General features: G+C 39.4%; 1 protein-coding gene across 1 annotated transcript in view; it reads left to right on the top strand.

The window, feature by feature from the left end:
• Nucleotides 1-18,080, top strand: part of LOC127557631 (uncharacterized) — a 113,001-nt gene that overhangs the window by 3,764 nt on the left and 91,157 nt on the right. Inside the window, exon 3 of the mRNA XM_051990943.1 lies at nucleotides 1,103-1,315. Coding sequence (XP_051846903.1) covers nucleotides 1,103-1,315 — 213 coding nt within the window. The remainder of the gene's footprint in view (nucleotides 1-1,102; nucleotides 1,316-18,080) is intronic.

Here is an 18,080-nt window from a genome sequence, read left to right as displayed (position 1 = left end):
TTAAAGCTGCCTATTTTCCTATTCGGTGACTAAGCTGATTTTGAGGAGAGATTGTTTTATTCTTTGGACTTGTAATCTCAGTGCCTGTCACATAGTGGACACTTAATAAATACTTGATTCGATTTTTTAAAATGCTATAAGACTCTTTAATTTCTTTTTGTCATTGCTATCACTCCTCACTCTGCAAGGGCACTGACCCCACTTTTAAAAATTAGTCAAATAAAACAGACCTACATGTTGACCACGTCAGTTTGCATCTCCTGTCCCTCACCTTTCTTTGAGGCAGTGGGTAGCATTCTTGCTCATTGGTCCTCTGTGTCATAAGCATTGCACTGATCAGAGACTTCTTGAGTCTCTTTCTTTGCATTATTGTGGTGTATAAATTGCCCTGTATAAAAGCTCACTTCATTCTGCATCAGCCCATACAAGCCTTCCCAGGTCTCTCCAGAATCCATTTCTTTTCTTATTTCCCCACATATAACAATACTTGGCTACATTCAGATACCGGAATTTATTCATTCTCCACATGACAGTCACCTACTTTGTCTCCCATTTCTTTGCTGCAGCAAAAAGGTTGCTGTAAATATTTTTGTTCATTCAGGTCCTTTCCCTCTTCTGGTCTCTTTGTTATGTGTCTGTTAGGATGAATGAACAAAAATGAACTTACTATCACTATGCTAAATGCTGGGGAGTCAAGAAAAAGTGATAAAGTCTCTGATCCAGAGAGACAACAAAATAAACTTCCATTGCAGATGGCAAATGGCAAGGCCCACAAGTCCTTAGACTTGGCCTTTGTCAGCTCCTCTGCAGATATTTTAAAATGGGGTTTCTGTGAGAAAGGTGGGCTTCCTATGCTCCCTATATTGTGCATCTTCCTTTTAAGCTCCATCCTGGTAGGGGATGTCTGCCTGTCCTAAGGGAGCCAAATGACTTTTCTTGGAGGCCACAGGAACCATGATGGGTTTGGGCCAGATACTCCAGACGCCAAGGGGTGGGGGGCAGAGCTCCCTCTGACAGGGGGTCTGGTCCGGGGCGGGTCTTGGCCCAGAGGGTCCGTTTTTGAGGGTCTGATGGGGAATGAGAGTCTGGAAGCTGTGAGAAGCCCTCCTCCCTCACCAGTTACTCCCCGCATGCCTGGAATCTCTGTACCAGAGACTGGTTCTGAGCAGGGCTTGTCGGGTGTTTCAGGAAACGCTGACTCTGGAGGATGTGACTGTGGACTTCACCAGGGAGGAGTGGGGACACCTGTGTCCTGCCGAGAGGGACCTGTACAAGGACGTGAAGATGGATGCCTATAGGACTCTGGTCTCCCTGGGTAAGGACCTCTCTCTTTGCTTCAGAAGTCCGTGCCCCCGAGCCCTGGGGTTTGGGGGGTTTGTGCATGTGCCCTCAGAGGATCATCCTGGTCTGTGGGAGCCAAGAATCAGTTTAATGAAAGGTGGGATCTGGATTCCAAATCCCCAGATCCTCCAGGACCAGGAGACAGGGAGTGTCTGGTCTTTGTGCCTGGGGAACCCTTCCTCACGACTGAAAACATCAGAGGTCCTCACTCCCGAGTCGGGTCTGCCAGGGGCCAGAGGAGTCCAAGAGGGCAAAGAGCAGAGCCAGGAAGCTGCCAAGGCCCTGCTGGTTCCCTTCTGCCCGGCCCCGTCTCTCTGGGGGACCAGGCCCTCTGAGCCCTCTGGAGACCCTCTCCATGCTCCGACCTAACTAGGACACCCTGGCTGTGGCACATTTGTGGCCCTCAGGGCGCTTCTTCTCTATGAGCGGGACAGCATGCAGAGCAATAGCTTCCTGCAGAGGTCACAGCCAGGAGATGAAAGCCATCCTGGAGAAGAAGGTTCAGTCATTGTGGGGACATGGACGGGCCCCCAGCCCCAGCCGCTCTGAGCTGAGCTCCAGTCAGCCAGTCAGCAAACACTTCCCAGGCCCCGTCCTTACAGTCTAGTGGGGGAGACATTTAAGCACATGGGAACAGACAAGCCTATGGAGGATAAACAGGAAATCCTTAACAGAGAAAGGCTCTAGAAATGGAGGTGGGGGAGACAAAGTCAGTGCCATCATGCATAGAGAGTTCTTTCTACATGTGCTCTGCTGGCCTGCCTTAGACACCTTTTCCCTGATATGGAAAAATAATCATAAATATATATAATAATTATAACAAAAATGATACCAACAGACCCTTTTGTGAAATTCTCAAGTTTGGAAAGTACTCTGTGCTCGTGATCCCATTTGGCTCTCACAGCATCCGTGGAGGGCAAGGTTTTTTTGTTTGTTTTGTTTTTTGTTTTTTGAGGCAAAAGTGGGATTTATTTGCAAGAAAATATGCAATTTAATTTTGCAGCTGTTTAAAATGACATAAAATGTAAGACACAACTGTTGATTACACGTAAATAAAGATAAGCATCAGAAAAATAATTGTGTCACCAATCCATATCTTTTAGAAATTGGGCTTAATCGGCTGATATCTTGTGATACTGAATGCTGTTTGAAAATTCCCAAGGAATGTTTGTTGAAAATAATCCCAGAGGCGGAGGAAGTTTTAGCATGAAATGAACATAATATTGATGACTTTTGATTCCATGTTGTACAATAAGAGTCAGAATCACTCAAAATCCTTGGAATCAGGAGGGCAAGTTCTTTAGGTGCTTTTATCCTTGTTTTCCAAAGTAAGGAAACTGAGGCCCAGAAGATTTGTATGAAATCACATCTAAGAAGCTTTTGGTTAGATTTGGACCAAGGTCCCTCGGAAGAGGCTGGGCTTACATTCTCCAAAAATTGTCTCAACTAGTTTTTTCAAATCTCCCTCCATGAACAGGGCTTGAAGTGTCTAAAACAGATGTGACCTTCCTGTTGGAAAGAGGAAAATCATCATGGATGTTGGAGAGCCAAGATTCCAGGAACTGTGACTCGGATCCAGGTGAGGGAGTGAAAAAAAAACGAGAAGATGGGAGTCAAGGCTGAGCTATGCATTTGGGGGGCGGTCCCTGTGTAGAATTGCAGCAACCAATCAAGAAACATCAATTAAGCACTTGCGGTGTGCCAGATGCCATGCTAAGCTGTAGGGATATTAAAGCAGGTAAAAGAGATTCTGCCCTCCAGGAGCTCACAATCTAATGGGAAAGGTGAGATGCAGAAGAATGTGTACGAACCAGGGGTATCCTGGATAAAGAGGAGGTAATTTGCAGAGGGAGGGCACTCGATTCAGAGAGGTTGGGAAAGGCTTCCTGGTGAAGTTGGGATTTTAGTTGGGACTTCAACCAAGTCAGGAAGCAGAGTTGAGGAAGAGATTGTTCCAGGTGTGTCAGACAACAGAGAAAATATGCTGAGCCAAGAGACGGAGTGTCTAATTTAGGGAACAACCAAGCCAGTTCCACTGGATAACAGTCCTTCAGTCATTCTTCAGAAGTCTTTAAAGCATCCCTGGCCCAGGAGACATCTTGTCTCTGTCATGCTATGAGTTTCCTTATATACACCTTTGTTTATGTTGAAATCACACAGAACCATTCATCGTTAGGTCTCTACTGGGTGATACATTAGGTATCATCTGGTCCTACTCTCAAGTTTTAAGTACTTGGAACCTGAGAACCACAGAGATCTATCAATCTCTCCTAAGGTTCCCAATCTAGTAAGTTGCAGAATTTTGATATGAATCTCCACCTGTTCTCATTCTTCTGGCCTAGACCTCACTCACTAGCCTTGCTTTGTATACCCAATCTGAAAGTCATGTTTCTATTTTAGCTGAAGTCTTCTATTTCTTCTCTAGATCCCCCTTTCTCCTGTTTCTCCCTTGACTTCTGCTCCTCTTGAACCTTAGCTTCTCCTCACATTGTCTCTTCCTTCTTTCATTTATGTCTCTCCCACATACATTTTGTGATTTTTGAACCTATTCATGCCTGCTATTCCTGAAGGATTCTCATTCAGGTGCCACCTAATTCACTACAGCAGGTCCGTGGGCTAGAGGTTTTCTCTCTATTCTCTTGATGTTATGGTGGTACCGAATGAATATGTAACATACCTGTCAATTATCTCCAGTCTCCTGACTGACTAGAATAATTCCTGTGAAGAGATTGTAGTTGATCACTGTCCTTTTGAATAGGGTTCTTAAACCTGGATTCAAACATCCAAAGGTGGTTTGACTAGCAGACCTTGCAGTGGTGCAGTGACTTCTGGGAGCTGAACAGCAGACCCACTGCTAAGGTTTAGTGGCCACAATGTATGGTCAGTTTACATCGAGATTGTGGGAAATTTGTTGTCATGGAAGTTGCCAAATTCCGAGACCTGAAGCATAACTCAACAAACCTCCAACCATGTTGACATTAGAACAAGATCGGATGAGGTGTTTGAAATGACTCCAAATCCATCTGTCATAATCCATTTTTCACTGATATTTCTCCATCATGTCTAAAAAGACATCTTGATAGACTTTAACCTGTTGCTGTATTTTAGGAACTCAGACACACTCTCAGCTCAAGCTCATGTACTCTGAAGTTCTGGCTTTCTTAAATTTTCCATGCAATCTTTTAGGAACTAAGAATTTGCCATGAGAGATATCATACTTCTTCATGATTCTTATCATTATAAATCACAGATGATTCCTTGGGGAATTAATCTGTAGTTTTCAGAATTAAATTTTTATAAATTTAATAATTTTATTAAGATGTATTAATAAAGTTTCTCATCTAGAAGTACTTTTAGTGTCCTGAAATGTAATTAACTTCATCCTAGTTACTTAAACAAATTTAAAACAAGGAAAAGCTTGGGGTCTTTTTCATCTTAATATATTTTAGGCATCAAATTGTACCTTAAAATACTCATTCTGTCCTTTCCAAGACAAAAAGAAACAAAATCTAGAATCTACATTGTAAAACACTTTTCTCTCACCCAACACAGAGTAAATTGAGACTGGCATTCTTTTCCTTTCTTTTAGAGTTCCTTAGTCAAAGGGCCAGGTATGAAACAGCAACGTCAACTGTAAATCCATCTGTTTCTCCAGAAGAGTCATCTAAGGAAAGAGTTAAGATAGATGGCTCCTGGGAATACCATTTGGGAGAAACCTAGGAACGTGATATCGGAAAACAAAATAATTGCAATCAGGACAGACAAACTAGTCAACTGTCCACAGAGAAATTTCTACTAAGTCTGTATTTGGAACTTGTTTTAATCTGGGGTCAGTTCTTATTCCACAAGAAGGAGTTCACACTAGAAAAAATCTTCAGGAATGTAGTACATATGTTAAGAATTTAGCACAGTATTCAGATGTAGGTGAACATGACAGTCATTTTTGTGAACATAATCATTGTAATTGTACTATAGGCAGCAAATCTTTTAGTTACCCTTCCGACCTTGTTCACTCTAATAAAGAGCATAGTGAAGAAAAATTATTTCAGTGTAATGAGTGTGAGAAATTCTTCTCCAATAGAAAATCCTATAAAAGTCATCAGAGAATTCATTCAGGAGAGAAGCCCTTTGAATGTAACCAATGTGGGAAAGCCTTTAGGTGGAAGAGCTATCTTACTGTCCATATGAGAATTCATACTGGAGAGCAACCCTTTGAAGTAATCAGTGTGGGAAAGCCTTCAGGCAAAGTTCTCACCTGACCGTACATCAGGTAACTCATACTGGAGAGAAAACCTTTGTATGTCCCCCCAGTGTGGGAAATGCTTTAGCCTTAGTGAGCAGCTTATTGAACACAAGAAAACTCATGCTGGAGAGAAAACCTTTGAAGGTAAACAATGTGGGAAAGCTTTTAGCCAGATTTCTCAACTTACTCGACATGAGAAAATTCATTCTGGAAAGAAACCCTTTGAATGTCATGAATGTGGGAAATGCTTTATCTGTAGTGAGCAGCTTAGTTCTCATAAGAGAATTCATACCGGAGAGAAACCCTTTGAATGTCATGAATGTGGGAAATACTTCAGCCAGAGAGGGCAGCTTAATACACATAAAAGGATTCATACTGGTAAGAAACCATTTGAATGTAGTCAGTGTGGAAAAGCATTTAGCCGAAGTTCTTACCTTACTGTACATCAGAGAGTTCATACTAGATCAAAACCCTTTAAATGCCACAAATGTCAAAAATGTTTTATCAGTAGCAAGCAACTTACTGAGCATGAGAGAATACATACTGGAAAGAAATATTTTAAATGTAAACAGTGTGGAAAAACTTTCCGTAGAAGTTCTCACCTTACTGTACCCCAAAGAATTCATACGGGAGAGAAACCCTTTAAATGTAACCAATGTGGGAAATCTTTCAGTGATAGTGGACGGCTAAGTACACATAAAAAATTCATACAGGAGAGAAACCCTTTGAATGTAACCAATGTGGGAAAGCTTTTAGCCAAAGTTCTAACCTTAGCGTACATCAGAGAATTCATAGTGGAGAAAAACCTTTTGGATGTCATAAATGTCACAAATTCTTTAGCCAGAGCAGGTCCCTTACCAAGCACCAGAGAATTCACACTGGAGAGAAACCCTTTGAATGTAGTGAATGTGGGAAAACCTTTTGCCGTAGTGGGCAGCTTACTCTGCATAAGAGAGTTCACACTGGAGAAAAACCCTTTCTTTGTCTTAAATGTGGAAAATCCTTCAGCCATAGTTGGATGCTTAATGCACATAAGAAAATGCATGCTGGAGAAAAACCTTTTAAATGTCTTGAATGTGGGAAATCCTTTAGCTGGAGTGGATCCCTTACTGAACATAAGAGAGTCATACAGGAGAGAAACCTTTTGAATGTCATGAGTGTGGGAAAGCCTTCAGCCGTAGTGGCCAGCTTACCACACTAAGAGAAAACATACTGGAGAGAAATCCTTTGAATGTCATGACTGTGGGAAAGCCTTTAGCTGTAGTTTTTATCTCACTGTGCATCAGAAAATTCATAGTGGAGAGAAGCCCTTTGTGTGTAATGACTGTGGAAAGTCATTTAGCTGGAACACATCCCTTACTCTACATAGGAGAATCCATATTGGAGAGAAACCTTTTGAATGTAATGAATGTGGGGAATTCTTTACCTGGAAGGGACAGCTTACTGAACATAAGAGAATTCATACAGGAGCAAAGAAACCTTTTGAATGTGATCGGTGTGGAAAAGCCTTCAGGCAAAACTCCCACCTTACTGTACATCAGATAATTCATACTGGAGAGAGAGAGTATAAATAGAAAGCGCATACTGGAGAGGGAAATTTCAAATGTCAAAATGAAGTAGATATCTTATTGATCATAAAGAGAATTAATTGATACTGGAGTAGATAAATGCTTTTCAGGCAGAGAGAAAACCTTCAGCTACAATTTTTATGATATGAATATCAGAGAATTCTTATTGGAGAAATAACTTGAATAATGGAGGCAAAGAATCCTTTATCTACCTTAAACAACTTACTGAATGTAAGAGAACTCATGCTGGATTAAACAAACTATTTGAATAACATAAACTTGGGAAAACCTTTACACAATCACAACATTTTGAAAGTTTTGAAGATATTTCAGTTTCAATCTACTCCAGCCCATATATTTTAAAAAATCCCATTATGACATACTTGACAAAGTTACCCATTCTTTGACCTGACTTCTAAGGAGGGGTAATCTGTCATCCTGTTAGATGTTCCACTCTACTTGTAGACAGTTCTAATTGTTAGGAAGTTTTCTGAAGAGAAATGGAATGACTCTAATCCCTTTTCCACAGTACAGTGTATGAAAGGCTTAAAGACAGACTGGCCCCTTCCCTTCTCCTCCCCACACTAAACATGCCCAAACATCCTCAGTCCCTTCAAAAGACACAGACCCAGGGCCCTTGGCCAGCCTACTTGCCCTTCCTGGACACTCTCCAACTGATCAGTGTGATCTTAAACTATGATGCTAAGGACTGAATACAATTGTACCATATAAGGTCTCAGGATAGCAGAGTACAATGGGATGCTCACTTTCCTGTTCTTCTTAACGCAGCCCTAGATTGTTCTGGCCTATATTTTAACTGCCTCATCATGCTGATGCCTCCTGTTGAACTTGTGGTTCATCCAACGCCCCAGATCTTTTTCAGAACAACTCATTGTGGACCATGCATTTCTCCTGTTACAAATATCTGTAAAGTGGCTATTTTTCTTTTGTCCAAGTGCAAGGTTTTCTATCCATCCATGTTCACTTTTATCTTTTTAGATTCACCCCAATGGTTAGACTTACTAAGATCCTTTTAGGTTCTAACTCTGTCACCCATAGCATTACTTTTACTTCCTAGCTTTGTCATCTTCAAATTTAATGAGTTGCCTTTGACCAAGTCATTGATAAAAATGTTAAACAGGACAAACCAAGCACAGATCTGGGGAGTACTCCCCTGGAAACTACCTTATTGATGTTAGACAATTAACAACCACACTTTCATTTTAGCGACTCAACCAGTTTTGAATCCATCTCTTTGTATTGTGTCATTGATATCTCTCTATTACACAAGAATAGTATTAAATACTTTATCAAAAGTTTTGCTAACATCTTGGTAAATTGTATCTATGGCAGTCCCCTCACCTACTAGTTTGATAATCCTTTCAAAAAAGGAAATGAGGTTATTCTGGCATTGACCTCTGCTTGATGAAACTATCAAGGCCTGGTTCTTAATCACTGCTTTCTTATCTAGATTTTAACAATCATCTTTTTAATGATCTGTTAGAGAACTTTCCTAGGAATAATAGTTAATAATATTAAGCTCACTTTGCCTATAGTTTATGGACTTCTCTTCCCCATTTTGAAATTCAGCACAACTTCTGTCTTTATCAATTTTTGTGGTATTTTTTCCATTACCTTTTGTTCATCACTAAAATTGTCTCAGTAATCACATTTGTAAATACTTTCAGAACCCTAATAGTATAATTTCTCCTGGGACTGGTGACTTGCATTCATCAGTAACCTAGATGCCTATTTCTGTCTTTTTATTTACCTTGGGCATCAGCTCTGCATTTAAGCATTTTTGTTTGGTTATTTCCAATATAAAGGTCATTTTCCTTTGCAGGAAAAAAAATAAGGAAAAAGAATCACACAATTCTTTGTTGTCAGTTATCACTGTCCTTCCCCAAACAAAGGTCCTATTCCTTCTTTGATCTATTTTTTCTCACTATATTTTATTTTATGTTTGTATTTGATTTATTTCTTTAATATTTTCCCAATTACATTTAAAACAATTTTTTTACATTTGTTTTTAGAATATTTTGAATTTTAGGTTCTCTTCCCTATCCCTTCCCATAAATAAGAAACCACATGTTTCACCATATTTTATTTTATTTTTTTTCCAAGTCAGTTGTTTTTCCAATGAATTTTATTTCACATTTCTATTGTTTTTCAGACTTTTGACTGGATATATTGGAGAGTCAGTAACTTCAATTTAGCCAATTAATTTTAAGGAATTTATTCAGTAATGTTTTGTATCTCTTTTACAAAGCTATTGTCTCTTTTCATAACTTCTTGTACAGCTCTCATTTCTTTTTTCTGCTGTTCTTATTTGTTATTTAAAATCTTAAATAAATTGATAAATAACCTGTTCTTGTTGCCCTTAGTTTCCCTTGCCAGTTGAAACTCATTCTGAGCTTTAGACTGCCTGATGCTATTTTGTTAGGACTAAATCACACTCATAAATTGATCCTCTGTGACCTGGACTTGTTTCTACCCTCTGTATATTTTCTTTTTTAAAAATCCAAGTTTATTGGTAGCCTCACCAAGGGTCTTTTTAGACTACCTTCTTCCCTTCTCACTAGAGTTGTTTTCTTTTGTGGCATCAGAATTTCATTACTGAGCAGTTCTGATCCACCCTAGTTTGACACCCCCCTCATACATTTTATTCCATGAGATCCTGTAATTCCTCTAAATTCTTTGAAATCGTTCTCGCCCAAATCTATACCCACTCTCCTTGGATTACCCCTCATTTATTATATACCTTAAGGATGGAAATGTCACTTTTCCCCAGAAATTCCCCTCATTTCCAACTGTGTAATAAACTCTTCCCAGTTATTGAGAAGTAGATACAGAATAGAATTTATTATTTTTTTATCTTTCATCTTTTGAAATATGAAATTTAATATTAAGTCAAGTCAAGAAGCTATTACCTTGATACTCTTGATATCAAGAACAATTACCTTGATATCTGAAGTCTTTCATCATTACTATATTATGCCCCTGTGCCAGGTTGGTGATCTGTTTCCCAAACTCTTCACATATTTCTGCCTGAGTAGTCTTGTCTAATGCAAAACTGGCTTGAGTTTCTCTTTCCTTTGACCTTCCCTGCAAATATTTCTATCACAGTTTTTCCCACTCTAGTTCTTGGATTTCCTCACAGATGTGTACCTCCTTGATATACAGTATTATTCTCCTATGCATCCTCCTCTCCCCCACCCCCCTTCTGAATAAGGCATGACTTTATCCAATCATGGGCCTCATTTCAGCAGCTCAGGAATACCTTTGAAGACAAATTTGCCTTGCAGAAAACTTCTAGTTTAGAATTTTTGTTCTCTAGATGTGGGACATTTATACATAGACTTTGAGGACCTTAGTTTTACTGCTGACCTTTTTGGATTTTTTTTGCCTGTGAATTTTCTGGGTATCTTGTCTAACCTTCTTCCTTTTGGGGACTATTCTATAAAGTACTTAATATGCAGGCCATACAGAAGCATTTTTAAATATAAAGTGCTTTTGATTACATTTACAAAACACTTTTAGTAGACACGCTCTTATCAGCATTTGTTAAGCGTACTGCTCTGTACAGGAGTTTCACTCATCCTATAGATATGGCCCAGGAATCCAGATACTTAGCTAGGTGTTTACTTCCCAAATCAAATTTCTTTTCAATATCCCTTTCCTTCATGGACAAAGTGCGGAAAATACAACCTGTATCTCTCCGATCTTCAGTTTCTTGCCGTGAACTTCAATTGTTGCAAATACTTTTTAGGTTCCTTCTGATAGTATCATTTGTCATTCACCTAAAATGGGCATTTTAATAAGCAGAAGAGAATTCATATCGGAGGGAAAAGTCTTTAAATGTCATGAATATGGAATGCTAAAGCATATATCTTACTGAATATAGAATTGCTAGTGGTGATATATCTTGAAAACAGTGAATTTGGGAAATCTTTTAGGTACAGAATAAGCGTATTGTACAATGAAATACTCTGGTAGATAGTAATACTTTTCAATTAATATGAAAGCTGTTCTACTTTGCTTCAATTTACAGTATCTGTAAAATCAAGAATTAATTTTTGAAGGTATTCAGGATTACAGAATCATAAACTTGAAGCTGTAAGGGACCTTAGAATCCATTTTATTCAATGCATCATTTTTCATGGGGAAACGGACTTGCCCAGAATTATATAGATTTGAGTAGTTGAAAGGGATAGAATTTGATGCAGGTCTTTTGACTCCCAAATCAGTTCCCTTTCTACCATTTCACTTTGAAACTATCTATTCCAACTCCTACATTATCTATTATTTGCTCTCAAGTGTCACTAGGTAGTCATGGCTGGAGTTTCTGCTCAGACCTCCAATGAAGGAAAATCCCATCAAAGGCAATCTACTCTAAGTTTGGAGAGCCCTAACTAATAGTTCTGAGTACTTGTGATAAACAGAAAGAATAATACAACATCTACATGAACGCTCAAGAGTACTTAAAAAATAATTTCACATCCTCTCTAAAGTTTTTCATTAGTATAAACATACTCTGGAGTGTCAACTAGTCTTTTTACGGCATGATGGCTAATTTTCTTGCCATCTTTGCCACTTGATTTTGGCCACGCTCTAGATTGTCTTAATCCTTTCTAGACCCCCCAGAGCCAAACACAGTACTCTAAATGAGGTCTTTTCAGACCAATACAGTGGAACCCGTCACCTCTCTCATTTTGGATACAGAACCTAACTGTATGTTAATATTTCAGTATGTAACAAAACCATGAGGAAAAAATAAAACAAGTTAACAACAAAAAGGTGAAAATCCTATGCTTCAATCCACATTCAGTCCATGGTTCTCTCTCTGGATGTGGGTGGCATTTTCCATCCCAAGTCTGTAGGAACTGAACATATATCTTTTTATCCTTGTGAATATTGGGGGTCTCCCATATTTATATACCATATAGTCTTTTAGAGAACAACTTGTTTCTTATTCAAACAATAAGAAAAGCGATTAGATCAGTTATATCTCACCTCCAAACACTGCCCGGAGTTTGATAGGATCTGTATTTTTCTGTTATCTTCTAGCGAAGTTTATGAAGCGAGTTATTCAGTTCTTGTGGTGTGCAAGATGATTCATGGGGATGTGGAAAGAAAATATTAAAATCTCATTTTATCTATTTTTTTAATCTGGCAATTGGAAAAAAAGGCATGTGATACCGTGCAATTTCTCAGAAGCCTGTAGCAGGATTGAATAGGCTCAGAAGATGGAGTAGGTTTGAGCTGTCAATAAAAAAGTGTTTGTGCCTGCCATTGTCCCCACGCAGTCACTCTGGAGGGGGCAGGTTATCCTTCTATTCCTCTAGACCCCCAGTCACCAGCTGGATTTTGACCCAGGGTTCCACGTTCAGCCCACGGCACTTCCCCAGTGTAGCCCCCAGGCATTACAGGGTGTGCACCCCGAACAATACTGAGGGGGACTGCTTTGAGTGGGTGGTTCATTCCAACAGCCTCTGCTAGGAAGACCCAATGGATCATACCTGTTTCGACAGGTTCATTTGTAGCCAAAGGATGCTAAGAAGTTGTGTTTTTTGGGGCAGGGAGAAGGGCTCATCAAAGTTCTGCATGTGCCCTGGGTGTTAGACCCTTGGTCTTCTGCCCTTTCCTCCCCTTGGTCACTCAGAGCTGAATTTTTGTTGTTCATTCGTTTCTGTCATGTCCCATGCTTATTTGGGGTTTTCTTGAACAAAATACTGGAATAGTTTGCCTTTTTCTTCTCCAGCTCATTTTACAGGTGAGGAAATTGAGGCAAATAGGGTCAGATGATTTCCCCACTGTCACTTAGCTAGGAAGTGTTTGAGGCTGGATTGGAATTCAGGCCCAATGCCCTATCCACTGTCCCACCCAGCTGCCAAGGATTTCAGTACCCACCCCTTTCTCCTCCCTTCACTGTGCCCACTCCAGTGACGTTTCCCTCCTTTGGAAGTTTTCCCCAGTGGCCAAGAGCAACTGCCAAATAAGGCGTTTGGTTCCAAGGACCGGTCAGTCTGCTTTTATTAAGCACCACCTATATGCCCAGCTGTGCACTAAATACCAGGTATACAACATTTAGCCACGGGGCACAGTGTGGAACCCTCAAGATTGGTGATCTTTAAGTTTCACAGTTTAAGAAGCAGACATCTTGGGGAGCAGACTTTAGTGAAAGGCCTTTGGGCCTGTCCCTGCTGGTGAGATCTGCTGGCAGTGTCTTTCACAAATAAGGTAGAGATAGATGATTACTCCTCCATGGTCTCTCTGTCATTGCAGATAAGAACTGCATAAGAGAAAGGGATGTGTAAAAAGAGGTGCTTCAGGAAGATTTCCTCAGTCTACAACTTTTGAGCCCTGGAACTGTGAATCGATACACAGACAAATGCTAAATGAGTTTCCATTTTGTTAGAGGAAAATACATGGACACACAAGATATATACAAAATAAGTACAGAGTAATTTGGTAGAGGAAACCTGGAGGCAGAGGATAAACAATGAGAATTCCGAAAAGGCTTCTTGTAGGAATTGACATTTCCAGGAACTATGGACATTTTTCTTCTTGAGGAGCAAGGGGGTGGGGGTGGGGGTGATTGTTTTAGGATTAGAGAAGAAAGCACAAATGTAATGAGAGTAAAACTTAATTTTCAACTAATCATCCCAGTTGCCCTTTAGAAATTATATTTTTTGGGGTGTTGTTAATTATAGTCTGAATCCTTTCTGTTTAAGCTATAATGGCTACTAAAGCAAGGTGTTAAAATGAACTAAACTTTGAACTATCACAAAGTGTTAAATCAAGTTTTTGAAAAATAATAAAGTATATTTTAATTACATTTTTGCACAAATAACTATGAGAGCAAAAGGTTTTTTGCCCTATTCGCAATTATTTTAAAATAATTTATTTCATATTTATCTTATTTAAAAATTTGTGTTTGCTTTATTATTTATTATAAGTATTTATTATATATTATTATTGTTTATTAATTATTAGAGCAACAGTGTTTATTTTATAAATATATATGTATGTGTATATATATTTATGTTGGAGGACTTGATCAAAAAATTTTTAATCCATCAGGCTGTATGGTTAAAAAAATTTGGAGACCACTTTTAGAAAAACTGAGAATTGATTCTTTTTTGATAAAGGGATTTTGAATCATTCTTTCAAAACATATTTATTGTTCAGAGTACTATATGGCATGGGAAGAGATACCGATTTTATATTAGAAGATTCCTACCCTCAAGTTATTGTCCACAAATAACCACATTTAATAGTGTCCAATTTAATCAATGTAGATGCTGCCATTTATGATAGAGACTCTTCTGTTACCTTTTCAAAACTTCTGTATTTGTTTGGGTTTTTTTTAATGCATTTTCCTGCAGCCATTCTTAGCTAATCAAGTCTATGGATTTACTCTTCAGTATTATACTCATAAACCTCAACATATTTCTGTGATTCTTGGAGAGTCTCTGATTCTGCTCTACTCTGGCTCCATAGATGTTCCCCATACATAAAATTCCATTTGCCCCTTTTGTCTTTGTATGAGTTGCTCTCCTGTATTCTTTCAAGACAAGGGTCAGGTCTTATTTCCTACACAAGGCCTTTGCTCAACTGTCATTGTTATAGCTTTCTGCTTTTTGAAATTTCTCAGTATCATTGTGCATGTATTTCTTGTTTCCTTGTCTTGCCTGTATGTAATCCTCCAGTAGACTGTAGCTCCTTGATGGCAGAGACAATTTAATTTCTATCTATGATCCTCAGTATCTAGTATAATGTTTTACGCATAATAAGTTTTTAATAAATGTTAAGTGAATTAAATTGATTTATGTCCTGGTGGTTTATTATTTAAAATAGTGAGAAGTACCATTTCAGCTGCTAAATAAAGTGGCCAAAGTCATCCAAAATGGGATCAGGCCAGAATCTTATGTCATATGGTATTCTGCAATTCTGTTATTCTTTGGAACTATATGCTCTCTAGAATGGGGCAACTGGGTGTCTCTGTGGATAATGTGCTGGGCCTCGGGTCAGGAAGCCCCCTTTTCATGAATTCACATCAAACCTCAGACACACTAACTGTGTGACTGTTAACAAGTCACTTACTTCTGTTTCCCTCAATTTCTCATCTGTAAAATTTGCTGGAGAAAAACAGCAAACCACTCCAGTATCTTCTCCAAGAAAGCCTCAGATGGAGCCAGGAACAGTAGGACATGATCAAATGGTAATAAAACTCTAGAATCCCTTCAAGATCTAACTTTTATGAAAATGGTTTCCAGACCTCCTTTCTTTTTTAAAATTAAAATTTTTGTTTTTATTTTCAGTTCTAATATCTCTTCCTCTCTCCATGCCTTTCCCTACCCATTGAGAAGGCAAAAAAAAAAAAAAAATGATACCTTGTATACCTATGAAGCCAGACCAGTAATACTCTCAATTAAGCATAAACTTTATTTTTCAGAAAGAAAACTAAGTGTAGCACTAAGAAAGTAATCTCTGGGATCCTCCAGCTGGCTGCGAGGGGCATAAATGAAATGAAAAGGAATTGATGTTGGGTTGATGATGGGTCTCTCCCTACTTATACAGGTTCTTCTTCAGACCACTGTCAATTCTCCCACTCATACTTTAAACCTTTCTAGTTTCTAGACTTGCCAAAGTCTATTCCATGGGGCCAGCCTTGAAGAATCCATGGTCTTCTCCAAGCCATGATAAAAGAATTCAAGTTGAACCACACTCACTTCAAGGGAAGCCCAGGAAGATTTACAAGCCATTGTTTCTACCAGGTGAAAAGAAAAGGAACAAGAGCAAAATGTCTCTTCTCTTAGTCAGACTTAGAGATGGAGCCATATTTTGGGCGGAATCAGAAATGTGGGAATTTAATTTGATTTGAATACACACATATTATGTGTATATGTATATATATATGTATGTATGTGTATGTATACCACACATGTTTAAATTTTTTATTTCCTAGTGGGGGGAAGTGTGTGTGTGAGAGAGAGACAAAGAGGGAGGGAGGGAGGGAGAGAGAAAGAGAGAGAGAGAGAGAGAGAGAGAGAGAGAGAGAGAGAGAGAGAGAGAGAGAGAGAGAATGAATGTGGATCTAAAAATAAAATAAAATTTGATTTAAAAAACATATAACTGGTCAATTTTGTCTGCTTCAGCATCAGTGATAGAAGTATTAACTTATATCACCATTTTGCCTTGGATTTGAATAGAATTTGGTCATTTTAGAGATTTTATTCTGCAGTCCTGCTTTTCTCACTCATTTATCGACTGTGGGGGTTCACTCCATTTCTTTTAAGAGATTTGGCCCACAGTAGTATGTGTAGTGATCGTCTGCATTAAATTCACCTGTTCTGTTCATGTCACGTCCCTGTACATTCACTGACGCCGTGATGGCCATGTTTAATTTCTCCATCTCCTCTCCGACCACATCCTCTCACCTTGGTTCACAGACACTATGTTCCAGCTTGCTGTGCATATTGATCTTCCCAGCATGCGACTTTCCTTTTGTCCCCGAACGGATCTGCAGCTCAGCTTGCTCTGGGCTTTGGGGGCTCCTCTGAGCCGTCCCTCTGCTCTTGCCCTCTGGTACACCGGACACCTTCCGACTCGAGGGGCTCCCCTTCGACGGCCTCTCTAATCATTTTAGCACCCCTTTACTAATCACCTGTGTGATTGGGAAATCCTGCACAGTCTAGCTCATTGTTTCACTGTCTTATGCAAACCCTATCACCATGGCAAGGCAGGGATCCGAGAGGGCTGTGACATATAGTAGGGGCTTAATCAATCAACTGCACACTGTAGACACTTAGTGAACTGCATATTAAGAAACTGCATTGAACTGTCTGGAGAAGCCACATCCTCAGAAAATGCCATAACAATGAACAAACGAACGAATGAATGAGTGAAAAACCATTTTATGAAGCTCTGACTAAGCGCGAGGATGCAATACTCTAAAACGGTATTTCAAGTACCTACTTGTCTTTATTTTACTGGTGGCAAGATCGAAGCCGAGCATTGAGTGATTTGCCAATCAAACGCAAAGTAAGGATCATACAAAATGAATCCAAGTCAATAAATTAATAATTAAAATATAATTCATTAAGCTCCTATTACACAGAAGCAATGTGCTCTGCACTAGGGGTAAAAGAATTGAAACAGGACTTATCCAAGAGCTTCAAGGCAAAAATCTAAAGAAGGATTAGATGATAATGCCCCCAAAAGGTCTCTTGAAGTATTAAGGCACAGAGACTGACCTAAAGCTGTGCCTTCTCTGCTCTCAGATACATCAGCATCAGGTAAAACAGATCTGGGAGATGTGTCCTGGGGAAACCCCTTAAACAGAGGGATATTCTGGACAAGATTGGCTTACTGTGGGCCAGTCTTTGTTCTACAGCTGAATAAAGTACATTTAAACATAGTCCATTTAAGACCGTGTGTATGTTTGCTGGTATACCCATGCTGAGGGGAAGCACAAGTTTTCACTGCCTTACAGCTAGCAAACCACTCCAGTATCCCCGCCAAGAAGCCCCAAATGGAGTCACAAAGAGTCAGACACAATAGAAAAAGGACAACTAAAACAATGCAGCAGAGCTCACTTTCTTGCTCGGAGAAAACAGATAAGAGGCTCTGCTCTTTTTGATGGTGCAATGACTTCTCTTCGATTCAAAGCACAAAGATTGTGAAAAATTGGACAGGAGGAAGAGAGCAATCCGGGGTTGGCTTTGGAAAAACGGGCACTGGTGCATCCAAGCACTTCCATGAAACCAAGGCCTAACTTCTTAGGATTAATATTCTCCTGGTCCCGAGGGATGGCTGAGTCCCCGAACAGCACAGTTCCCAAGGAATTAGTTACCAACTGCCTCTGGGGAATAGAAAGGAACATGGTAGGCAGGAGCAAGCTGAAATCTATAAAAGGCAGGGCA

The sequence above is a fragment of the Antechinus flavipes genome, chromosome 3, assembly GCF_016432865.1.
Source record: "Antechinus flavipes isolate AdamAnt ecotype Samford, QLD, Australia chromosome 3, AdamAnt_v2, whole genome shotgun sequence".
In the NCBI taxonomy this organism is placed as follows: Eukaryota; Metazoa; Chordata; class Mammalia; order Dasyuromorphia; family Dasyuridae; genus Antechinus; species Antechinus flavipes.
This window is presented reverse-complemented; position numbering and strand designations above follow the sequence as displayed.